The sequence below is a fragment of the Mixophyes fleayi genome, chromosome 1, assembly GCF_038048845.1.
Source record: "Mixophyes fleayi isolate aMixFle1 chromosome 1, aMixFle1.hap1, whole genome shotgun sequence".
NCBI classification, from domain to species: Eukaryota; Metazoa; Chordata; class Amphibia; order Anura; family Limnodynastidae; genus Mixophyes; species Mixophyes fleayi.
Genome location: NC_134402.1, coordinates 454,925,348 through 454,938,452, shown reverse-complemented (window position 1 = coordinate 454,938,452; position 13,105 = coordinate 454,925,348). Strand labels below are relative to the sequence as shown.

The following is a 13,105-nucleotide window of genomic DNA, read 5'->3' as shown; positions in this document are numbered from 1 at the left end:
AGCCAATAAATGTGATATAAATGTAACCTAAAAACCAGTCTGTAAGAATGGTAGATAGTAAGACATAGTATAGAATACTGGTGTTAAGTTCTCTGGTTACATTGCCACAAAAACTTAAGACTGTTTACTATGTAATCAGGAATTAAATAAACTGTTATTTATGTCAATATAGTTATAATGACAAAATTGTAACAAGATAGTAACTCTAGTTACAGTAAAATGTGCAAAACCAATATGAGATTACCAGTTTATTAAATTGTCATAACTGTTTCCAAAATAAACCCATTTTTCTGCATGATGTCCCTTTATGTATTAGCTGTGTCCCTTAGTATAACTGAACCTACAGATATAATCTGAGTGACAAGCTCAGCCCCGCCCTGTGTGGAAAATGTGAAACACACCCACTGGTGTCTGAGTGTCAAACACTTTCACTTTCATTTCTCTCTTCTGCTGTCAGCGATGGCGTCTGCTGATCTGAGACAGGAGCTGGACTGTTCCATCTGCCTGAACATTTATACAGATCCTGTAACACTGAGATGTGGACACAACTTCTGCCGGGTCTGTATTGATTGTGTGCTGGATACACAGGAGGGGTCTGGAGTTTATTCCTGTCCTGAATGCAGAGCAGAGTTCAAGAAACGTCCTGCACTGATAAGGAGCATAACTCTGTGTAACATAGTGGGGAGATTCCTGTCTACTCGGCCAGATCAGGAGGAGACTGGGAGCTTCTGCACGTACTGTGTAGATTCTCCTGTACCTGCTGCTAAATCCTGTCTGCATTGTGAGGCTTCTCTGTGTGATAAACACCTGAGAGTACACAGCAAGTCAGCGGAACACGTCTTATCTGATCCCACCACTTCCCTGGGGAACAGGAAATGCTCCGTCCATAAGAAGATCCTGGAGTATTACTGCACTGAGGACGCTGCCTGTATCTGTGTGTCCTGCAGTTTGGCCGGAGAGCATCGGGGACACCGGGTGGAGATGCTGGATGAGGCCTCTGAGAAGAAGAAGGAGAAACTGAGAAATGTTCTGCAGAAACTGACCACAAAGAGAGAGGAGACAGAGAAAATAGTTCTGAGTCTGCAGGAGCGCAGGAGAGAAGATCAGGAAAAAGCAGCTGGTGTAACAGAGACAGTCACTGCCCTGTTTAGAGACATCAGGAGACAGCTGGAAGACCTAGAGAAGAGAGTCCTGAGTGAGATCTCCAGGCAGGAAGAGAGCGTTACACTCTCAGTCTCTGATCTGATCCAGCAGCTGGAAATAAAGAAGGACGAGCTGTCCAGGAAGATGCATCACATTGAGGAGCTGTGTAATATGTCTGATCCAGTGACTGTCTTACAGGAACCAGACACAGGTGACTTGTGTGATACTGAGGACAGAGAGAGACATGATAACTGGCTCCATGGTGTAGGAGATCTGGATGTGGGTCTTATCTCGGGGTCATTAGACACATTATCTGATATAATAACAGGTATAAATACAGGGATCTATGTGCAGAGTCCTACAGACATATTACTGGATGTAAACACAGCTGCTAATAATATACATATATCAGGTGACAGGAAAACTGCATCCGTGTCACTAAACCAGAATCGTCCAGTAATACCAGAGAGATTTCAGTGGCATCAGGTAATAAGCACCAGGACATTTTGCTCAGGGCGACATTACTGGGAAGTGGATGTCAGTGAATCAGGGAGCTGGAGGGTAGGGATGTGTTATCCCAGTATAGACAGGAGAGGAGATCAGTCGTATATTGGATATAATAACAAGTCCTGGGGTTTGAGGAGGTATAATAATGAGTATACAGTGATACATGACGGTGAAGTTATCCTGTTACCTGACAATATTCCCTGTGATAGATTGGGGATATATCTGGATTATGAGGCTGGACAGCTGTACTTTTATTCTCTGTGTGCCCCGATCAGACACTTACACACCGTTACTGCCACCTTCACTGAGCCCCTTCATGTTGCGTTAGGTGTATGGGTAGGTTCTATAAAGATATCTGGGGGAGTCAGAAGCTGGGAGAAATGACCATGATGTAAGAAATCTGCCCAGAGACTGGTGACATCACAGGGAGGGGAAGCTGATTGGTTGAACACTTATCCAATAGAATGAAGCAGTGGGTGGAGCTACAGCTGAGACCCTCCCTCTGTGTAACCAGGTGACCAGTGTGCCTGGATTTTTTCCCTTGTTGATTCATTATAAATATATAAATATACATTATGTGGGCGTTCCCCATCTCTGAGTCACTGACAGCTGTGATTGGCTGCAACCAGTGCTCACCCTATTACTGGGCTTCTTTATATAACATTGATTCTGCAGCACGCTCTGTATTCGTCACAAAATATGTTTAAAACTTCATTCTTCACACATTATAAACCCTCTGACATTGGCACAGTCAGACAGCGATGGGGGCGGCCATGTCTACACATCTGCAGAGAAAGTGTATCTAACAATTCATTAAAGAGAGGGGTTTTATTTATGTCCACAGGATATGTCCACAAAGATGGATATATCCTGTTACATGTATGGTTTAATCACACAGATGTTGTATGATATGTTATGTAATATAATACAAAGCTAGCTGTCTATCGATACCACCTCAATATTCTAAGATTAGCCCTCCCTCCAACAGCAGCATGGGACTGAGGCCTGAAAGCAGGTAATATCACAAAGTCAAATTCCTCCCGACTTAGATATTCGTATCACTATGTTAGACAATCAGCTGGCTTGCATGTTATATGGAGAGGTAGCATTTTCTTTAGTGAAATCATATCAATCTATTTAAAACATTATAATATAAAGGCATGACTTTGTGTCTTTCTAAATTGTAATTTCTCTTCCCACAGTAGAGGGACAATATTAAATACACAGCAAGAATGTCTGCAGCATTAAGCAAATAGCAGAATGATTTCAAAAATAGCCTGTAATGTCAAATTTAGAGAGAAACTGCGTAAACTTGTGACACACCTTTATATACACAATATATAATTAAAAAGGCATAAAGACAATTGTTGTTGGCGTTTGTTTTTAACACTGCATATATATGTGTATATAGCAAAATGAAAATATAAGGTATTGGTTCATATTTTGATCAAACCATTTAAGCCTGCATCCCAACGTCAAGGGTACCTCATTATATACAGGTCCTACAATGACCTATATGCTTCAAACATCAGTAAAATGCAGTTGAAATCAGATGCACTGACCTCCAAAGACATAATGAGCCTTCATTAAGGAAAGTTGAGCAAAAGTAAGCAAGTTGGGCAAAACCATGTTGCATTGGAGGGGGAGGTAAATTTAAAATGTAATGGCAGATTTATTTTTGTGGTAGGGCATGTCCTAGATCAACTTTAAATTTCAGTGTACAAATAAGCTATCAAGTATGTGTGTGCTACATGAAAAAGCAGCCAATGTTTTCCTTAAGTTCAAAATAATAAAGTAATTTGCACCCCTTGCATCTGGTTTTGTCCAAAGCACTTGAGTAAGAAAACTTACTCAATTTTCTTTCCTTAGTGAATCAGGCCCAATGTCATCTCTTTTCATTTCAACCTATATATATATTTTATTTAAATCCAGTATCTTTATTGGAATTTTTCAAGATACAAACATACCAAACAACAAAAAGAAAAGAAAAACAATCGCATACATATCAGAATTAAATGACGCAATTTACAAGATTCAACCTATATTTTGCCTTGAAATAGAAACTTTCTCTACAGCTATAAATCTTAAAATACCCAGAGATCCGAGTTCATGTTCCATTCGCTTTGTCCTAGATTTTCTGGCACCACATTCCCATGAACACTTAGCTGTTATATGCAGCATATTCAGCAGAATCTACATACATTAATATAAATAATTGCATTCTTGTTATAATCGTGGATACAGTGAAAGTTAAATAGGACGTGCCACTTTTAAGGAAATACATTTTTTGCACTTCCTTGTGCACTAAGGACCTCATTTCGACATAGGAGCAAATCCAGCTAAAGGCTGCAGATTTGCACTTGGACAAAACATGTTTCATTGCAAAGGGATGAAATGTCATTTTTTCATTGAATGCAGGAAAAGAGAGGAGGGAATGCAGAGCCGTAACTAGGGCTGTGCGATAGGGGCGACCGCCCAGGGCGCAACGCTGAAGGGGGGCGCAGTTTATAATTATTTTAGGTTAATTTGGTTAAAATTCAGGGCTAGAGGGGCGGCATTTTTCTTTCTCGCCCCGGGCGCTAAAATTTTAAGTTACGGCTCTGAGGGAATGTACCAGGAATAAAGGATCCACCAATTAGGTGGTGCTGTCGCTTTAGAAAAGGGTAATCTACATGCCAACAACAAAGATTGGAATAATTGAGTAATATCAGCTAATTATACTATTGGAATCCAATGATACAAAATGTATTAAAAATTCATATAATGTCAACATTAACTATCAGGTTACGAACAGCAATACAGGATTAACAACAGATGAACTCACTTATACAAAAAACATAATATTTACATATTAATGAAATGTTCAGTCTGCACCTAAAATACACGAGGGGCTAGACAGAAATATTGGCATAGAGATAATCACTGTAAACCAGGGTTTCCAAAACCCAGTCCTCAGGGCTCCCCAACAGTGCAGGTTTTCCGGATCACATGTGACATAATTAGGACCACCTGTGGATCTGCTACAATGTGTCAGTCAGTAATGAATACACCTGTGCTCCAGCAAGGAGATATGGAAAACCTGCACTGTTAGGGAGCCCTGAGGACTGGGTTTGGCAAACCCTGTGTAAACATTGCACACACGTATTGAAGTGTCCAGAACTATCTGGAATCAGTGGTCGGAATAAGCATATAATAATTAAGAACTCAGATCTGTCCACTCTCTTTAGAATCAACATTTTCTAATATAGGTAACAGAGTGTCTACAGTCAGCTGAGGATGGAGGAGGGATGAATGAGGTAGCAATCTCTTTAAATAGCTCACAAACAGGCGAGTGTGAATTGCATCCTGTCAGAAAGGTTGATGTTTCCAATGACTGATTACAGTACATATAATCCCGGGATTCGCTGCAGCAATGGCGAAGGCCGATATTGTGTGACTATGTGACCCAAGTTAAAGTCAGTCAAGCATACAAAGTCTCCATACTGACAAGTGGCTCGATTAGAATGTACTAACGCGTTTCATTGCATGACTCACAATTTCATCAGAAGAGGCAGGGAGACAGCTCCCTATCTGAAGAATTTATAACCAATCAAAGGGCAATCTAATACTCACTAATTAACCATGCATCTGTGAGAAGAGTTTGTTCATAATGCAATTAAAGATGTTTTAGTTGCAGATACCTATGTGAGTCTTCCATCCCTTTTATTGTGTTTTTGTTATCAGGATGGTCCTAACGCCAATTAATGAGAGTACAATGGTTGAGTAACATATATTACTATTTATTTATAAGGCGCCAGATACAGAAGCAAGTAACAAATAGCTGATGTAATACATGTCAGCAGCACAGATGAGTGTGAGTAATGCTATGAGGACTCACACAGAGTGCAGCAAAAGACATGACAGGACGTACGAGATACAGGAGACAGACGTGGGACCATAGGTAGAGAGAATCCTGCCTGTGAGAGCTTATATTCTAAAGGGAGGGGTGGTGAGAGCTTGATTAAGGCTCACAGCAGCCCTACGCTACTACACCAGTTGCCGCCACCACCCAGCCACTGTGTGTGTGCTAATGTATGTATGTAATATATATATTCATGTACTCACACGCAAAATTGTAAAATATTAATTAATACATAAAACACACTTTAGTTTGCACTTCATTTTTTACCTGATCTTGCAGAGTTGACTACCTGCTTGTTCTTGGAGTGTTGTTATCATTTGACTGGCTTCTGGAAACTTGGGATCCTGTATTTAAAATGTGCAAAAATTGTAATATAGTGCAAAATCTTAACAAACCCTGAATGATTCAAACACATCATTCCATTATAACCATATAATACAACCCCCTAGTACAGATATAGACAATAAAATATATGAAAATGATTTACAATCATATATTAACATCTACAAGCCCTGACACTCTAGTATTTAGCATTCTAGTCACCGCCACACAATACAGAGATCATGCCCCCTCACAAGCTATTTCATCAGCTGCCCCCCACCAGCCAGAACATCCCCCCAGCCATTTTTATCAACCCCCAGCATCCATTTCATCAACCCCAAACTCATTTGCTCACACCCCCAGTCAATTAATTAACCCCTCCTCAGTCTCTTCATTAACCCCCCTCAGTCAATTAATTAACCTCCCTAGCTACTTCCTGAACCCCCTTCCCCCAACCATCAAGCAGTTTCCAGTTAATTACCTGCCCCCCAAGTCATCTCCCTCCTCCTCCACCCTAATATTTAACAAATAGAACTTACCTTGAAGTCTTCTGCTCCTCTTCTCTCTGACACTTTTGTCTTCTTGACAGGCAGCTAACAGCACATCCCATGCTGTTAGCTGCTCTATCAGGGCAGCAAGTGTGGTCATGTGATCATTTCACATGACCACACTAAGCTTAGCACCGCAGCTGCACTGACAGGCCAGCTAACAGCATCTGAAAATTGAAATTGAGATAATGGGCCAGGGGGACGATAGATGAACGCAACATGAAGGTGGAGAAGGGAGAAGAGGTGGATGGAGTGAACTTCAAAGGAGGAGAAGGAGAGGGAGGGTTCAGGAGGAATAACACTGAAGGTGTAGCCAGGAGACAGTAGGACACCTACACCACCTCCTTGGAGGTCCCCAAGATGGGGAGTGTGGGAGAAGGAGAGCCACCCATGTGAGAGTGCAGTGGGGGAAGCTGTATCAGAGGAGGAGATCCACGTTTCTGTAAGTGCCAGGAGACCAAAGGAATGGGAGAGGAAGAGGTCATGAATGGGAGTGAGTTTGTTGCACACCGATCTTGCATTCCAGAGTGCACAGGACAGGGGAAGGTGAGTAAGAGGAGTGATGGGAATAAGGTTGGCGGGATTGGATGTTCGGGGGAGACAGGGTGATATGTGGTGGAGGGGGAGCGACAGGGGATAGAGGGAATAAGCTTGGGTCTGTAGTATGGAGAAGTGATGTTGGAAACCATGAGGGTGAATGGGTGGAAGTGCTGAATGGAGAGTAATAAGGAATAAGGAGATGTAGTAATTGAGACCTTGCAGAGTCATAAAATAGAACAGAAAGATTGCGTGGGAAACACTATTGAGAGTATGGCAGAAGGTAAGGACTGAGACAGATTACAAGTGAGGTAAGGAATGAGAACAGGACAAGTGAGTATAAGGAAGGAGAGATAAGGAATGAGTGAGTAAGAAACAGTTCGACCAGACAGTGACATAGGGCAGGAGTGGAGAGAGATTATAAAACATTAGCCACAGTGGAAGGTGCACTGAGTAGCTGTGTTTGAACAGTGTGCAAGGTGGAGCAGGGGCACCACTTAGAGAATCTGGGTAAGTGGAGCAACAAGTGTGTTTTGAAAGTGGGAACACAGTAACAGCATAAGCGAAACCAACAAGTCATAATCAAACAGCAGATGCAAGAACTAAGGTTGAGAAACAGATCAGCAGGGTGTGTGCAGGCAGCGGACAGTGCAGGTGGTGGAGGATTTCAGTGCTCACAGATGATTGCTGAATGATGTCTCATGTAGCAGTGTTTCCAGATAGAATATTCTCCTTTTGTTCATCTCTTGTGTAACTCTTACTATATTATCTAAATTTGTAAAAAATCTTCACTAGCTAACACAGCCTAACAGGCTTACACACCCTTTGACTGCTAGTTAAATAGGGTCACAGAGCCATGTGATCACTTTCTTAAATTAACCCCCACTAATCACACTTACTACAAAGAAAGTAATAATATTCTAAAACAAACAAATAGAGGGTAAGCATTGCATATAGCTAATAGACAATTTTGCACATTTGATCCTTTACAGATAACTGGTGCATTGACTGGTTCAGATATTTACCTGATCAATTTTATATGCTTCCAATTAAGAGGGAAACCTACCCCAGCTCAGCAGACAGGCAACACATGACATAGGAGGCCCAAATGCAGCAAGAGATAGCTGCCTCCCAAAACTGTGCTGCTAAACAAAATAGGCGAGTTGCTCAATCATTTTCTAACTAGCAGAAGGAGCTCACACGTGTATTGATAAATGTATGCAGCTAGAACTTCTGCTCTTAGTATAATTTGACAGGAGTATTTTAAATGAGGTCTGTGGCTGGATAACTTATAAATAAATTATTGTATAAATGTATTTAAATTAGTGGCACAGTGCGCTAATTAATCTTTTTGCGAATGTTTTGATTTTTATATTTGTGTTTTGTTTTTGTATTAGAAATGTGATATGACATGTTGGAAGAAATTAGTTTTTTGCAACTTTTCTAAAAGAAGCCTCATGCTAATTAGCATAAAGTAGGTGTCCTTCCTGCGCTCCTATAGGATGGGGGAAAGGGTGGGGAATGCAGCCCGATTCTCTTGGGAATACCCACTAGAATTCCCAAAATTATAGACAATAAAACAGAGATTTGGAATAAGGCGCAGCTGGGAGGGTAATGAGATGAACGGGTTTTCTGAATATCACAACATAAATGGATTGTGTGGTGGCATGTTAAATCAAATATAGAATATAGCATATAAATGCAACAAAACGTCCAGTTGGAGAACATCTCGCCGGGCAGCACTCCGCATTCTATACATACCAGACAATGGGCTTATATGGAGACATGATCGCAATGTAGCGTGCCGGCAGGAGCCTTATCGCATGTGAAAGATACCTTGATGGGAATTGTTACCCTTACTAAATGTAAGTGCATTTGATCATTACTCATACGTATAAACTTTTATTGGAATACTACACTATAAGGGCATCCTTGTTTCTTCCTGTCTTTCGCATATTTATGAATTATATGGTGGATCCGGAGAGGAACAGATGAGAATTTATTGAGTGACCGTTTGGAACTATATCCAGATGACCTGAAAAGATTGCATTTTAGGATTTTATTTATTCATTCTTTTTATTTATTTTATATTGTGACTGGACGTTTTGTTGCATTTATATGCTATATTCTATATTTGATTTAACATGCCACCACACAATCCATTTATGTTGTGATAGTCAGAAAACCCGTTCATCTCATTACCCTCCCAGCTGCGCCTTATTTCAAATCTCTGTTCTCATACTAATTAGACCTTTTTCATCTGTGAGTGACCAACACTTTTTTAGCCTGAATACACAGCAGGAGGTTGTTACCTGTTATCCTGGCTTGTTAAAAAAGATAGACGAACTACATGAATAATGTAAACAGCAAGTAATTTGGGAAATCACAGATTGACGTAAATTTTGTTAATGTTTAAGATTGCGTCAAGTCTAGAGCATATTACATCCTGAGGATAAACATCGGATATAATATCTCAGACTTTGTGGAGCCATCTAGAATCAGGGAGCTGGGTTACCCCCTGCTAACATGTGTGTCAGAATCAGTATATAAGGAGCTCTGTTTGACCATGTAAAACATTATATTATCTGAGCTTCTGGAGATTGCTGGTACCTCAAACTAGCGAATAACTGTCCTTGTCAGGACTACTTGAGCTAATGAAACATCATTGCTTCAAGATCCTGCTTTGATGCCTACTTACATGCTGTAATTCCTTTGACCTACAGATTAGACCAATCTATACCGTTATCCGACTGTTCTGAGGTTGTGGCCTAGCATCCAGTACAAACACTCTGCCCACTACCTGCAGCTCTGGCCAGTGTGATAGGCCAAGGGGAACTTTCCACAGCAACCCTGATCTGAAGGCTAGAGGTCAGAGGTAGCATCCCAGGTGTACCATCAAGAGGGTACACTAGCAGCGAAAGTTACCCAGAAGGAAATGGTCCTAGGTGTCGGTGAAAGGAGCCTAGTGGTGGCAGCAGCAAGCTCCTTCTACTGCATTTTGAGGGGCGCAATTGGGATAAAGAAAGGGGACGGTGGCAAGGCAAACCCAGTCAGGGCCCCAGCAATATGACAGGATGGCATAGGAGCTCCATCCTTCCACAAGGTCTATCTTGTGGGCTGGTAGCAGAGAGCAGAGGATCTTGTTACTGTTTTTGTACGTTTTAGTTTGCTTGTTTGCATGGGCTTCCTCCCACACTGCAAAGACAGACCAATAGGCTGACTGGCTACTGACAAGGCTGTATAAATGACCGTTAATAAATCAAAGGAGGGAACTAATATTGTTTCCTATGCAATACTCTGCATACTGGGTAAATAATATAATATTAAGTATATTTCATTTGCTACACTGCCATATCCTGCCCGAATCTATACTAATGATTCCGCTCCACCAACAGGAAATGTTTTCATCTCTTTATAACAGTGTCAGGTTTTCTTGGCATTCAATGTTCCAAGTTATCACATAAACCATAATCATGGAACAAGCTCAGCCAGTCTTCTCTCTGTAATTACTTCTGTAATTAATTTGTGCAGCTCTTAATTATGCCAAATATGTTGCTTCCTTCTTATAACCGATGCTGTTACCCGGGTGGGGTGAAGAGAAGAGCAGAGGGCACGTTTATTAACAGTATAGTCAGAGACAAGGGGGTAAAGGTATGAACATGCGGGTTCTTCAACACCCGCGTGTTCGGCGATTAAATTTCAAGCGGCGCTGCATTGTAAAGGGAAACTTCCCTTTACAATGCAGCGCCGCTTGAAATTTAATCGACGAACACGCTGAACACGCGGGTGTTGAAGAACCCGCATGTTCATACATTTACCCCAAGGAGGACGTTGTCTGTAGACAGGGAAGCTACCTTTACTTCCCCTGGAGTGATCAACTGAGTGCTGAAACTGAATCATGGAAGTAAAGTTCTGTGCAATGCATGAAAGTAAAAAGAGGAAGACAAAATACATGTGCAAAGAGACTGGAAGGGGTTTTAATAACGGTAGAAATTTTTTTTAGTCTTAGCAAAAACGGATGGAAAATACTCAAATAATAAAACAAAGGTCCCTAATCATGTCATCAAAGTGCTAGAATGTTGTTACATACGCGAATCCAGGTGTTTCACCTTGAAAACACTTGGGGCTAGATTTACTAAGCTGCGGGTTTGAAAAAGGGGGAATATTGCCTATAGAAACTAATCATATTCTAGCTTTCATTTATTTAGTACCTTCTACAAAATGACAGCTAGAATCTGATTGGTTGCTTTAGGCAACATCCCCACTTTTTCAAACCCGCGGCTTAGTAAATCTAGCCCTTGGTTGGAAAAAAAAGACAAAAAACATAATATGTATTGTGCACTAGGCACAGAGCATTCCCTGACAGTTATTGGCTGGCTATATTCTGGCAAAGCATGCTGGGGTTTGAAGTCTTACCTGGAGCCAGGCTTGTACTAATACATTACAATAGTTACATTCCAAGTGATTGTGGCTAAGACATAGGATAAATAGTATCCTGGGCTCCAATTATAAACCTAAACAGCCTCCTCCCTACAGCATCCCCCTCCTAATAACACCAACTACGCTTCTCTTCCACATCTTCTATAGAGGTTTCACCTACGCTGCCCTTTCTGCGCCTTTCTGTCCTCCTGCCTCTTGTCGTACCCCATTATCTGTTGCTTGCTCCTTGTCTGTCTACCCCAGCCTGTTGTCCGCCCCCTTATCTCCTGTCTGTTGCCCCTCATGTTTGTCCACCACCATGACCCCTGTTGCTGCAACACTGCACAGGGGGCAGTAACTAAACTAGAGATTAGCAAAACCACTGCAGAATTTCACTTGAATCCAGTTTTGCAGAGGAACTGGCCATTTCTCAGGGGTGCAAAGCTTTGGTGCTGCAATCTTTTGCTGCTCCACTGAACCCTATTTTGCATTGTATTTGTGCCAGGATTTATATTGAAGTGATTCTCAGCTGACCTGCATGGAGAAGAGTTCACCAGAGGAAGCTGGCAAACCTTCCCGCCGGCAGTGACCCTTGGATGAATCAGGCAAAACTAAAATAAGTCCCATTGCCAGCAAAAGATCCCGTCTTAATACAATATAGCTGCAAAGCTAGGGAGTATTGTACTATTAACTAGAGAGGTCAATATGCAAGTAGACAATCAAATAAGAGATGCTCATCCAGTTATGCGTAAAAACCTCATTAATTCCGATCTCCGTTGGGCATTCTGCACTTACTGGAACCCACCCTTACTGCACAAAGCTTACAATTGCCTGTCCCGGTTCCACCTCTCCTGGTTTAAGGGGCTGCATAACTAAAATATGCATAAATCTATATACTGAAGTATTTTGGTATTTTTTCATGCACAGTACAGAAATTAACATCCGTATATTTATGCCGCATAAATTGAAGCATCCAACTCTAAATAAGGCCCTAAGTGCGCATCTTGAACCCTAAATAAAAACATCCTTCTCCACCTTTTGCCTCATTGCTTCTGCCCCATAAATAATACTCTTTGCGGTTGAGTCTAGGGATGAGCGCACTCGGATTTATGAAATCCGAGCCCACCCGAACGTTGCGGATCCGAGTCGGATCCGAGACAGATCCGGGTATTGGCGCCAAATTCAAAAGTGAAACTGAGGCTCTGACTCATAATCCCGTTGTCGGATCTCGCGATACTCGGATCCTATAAATTCCCCGCTAGTCGCCGCCATCTTCACTCGGGCATTGATCAGGGTAGAGGGAGGGTGTGTTAGGTGGTCCTCTGTGCTGTTTAGTTCTGTGCTGTTTAGTTCTGTGCTGTTTAGTTCTGTGCTGTTTAGTTCTGTGCTGTGCTGTGCTGTGCTGTGCTGTGCTGTGCTGTGCTGTGTTCTGCAGTATCAGTCCAGTGGTGCTGTGTGCTGTGCTCTGTCCTTCTGAGGTCAGTGGTGCTGCTGGGTCCTGTGCTGTGTCCTGTTCAGTCCAGTGGTGCTGTGTCCTGTGCTCTGTGCTTCTAAGGGCATAGTTATTTCCCCAATATTCCCCTGTGTTTAAAAAAATAAAAAAAAGTTTTTTTAAAAAATACCAAAAACTACTTTAATTTTTTTTAATTACCACAAAATTTGCACAACCAATCCTGCAGTATAAGCCCATTGGTACTGCAATATTACCAAGTTCACACATTCAGCAGTA

General features: G+C 41.7%; 1 protein-coding gene across 1 annotated transcript; it reads left to right on the top strand.

The window, feature by feature from the left end:
- The first annotated feature begins 430 nt into the window (after positions 1-430).
- LOC142102216 (E3 ubiquitin-protein ligase TRIM39-like) lies at positions 431-3,014 on the top strand. Its single transcript, XM_075186933.1, has one exon. It carries the CDS (start codon positions 460-462, stop codon positions 2,032-2,034), a length of 1,575 nt encoding a protein of 524 aa, XP_075043034.1. The 5' UTR covers positions 431-459; the 3' UTR covers positions 2,035-3,014.
- The last annotated feature ends 10,091 nt before the right edge of the window (positions 3,015-13,105 follow it).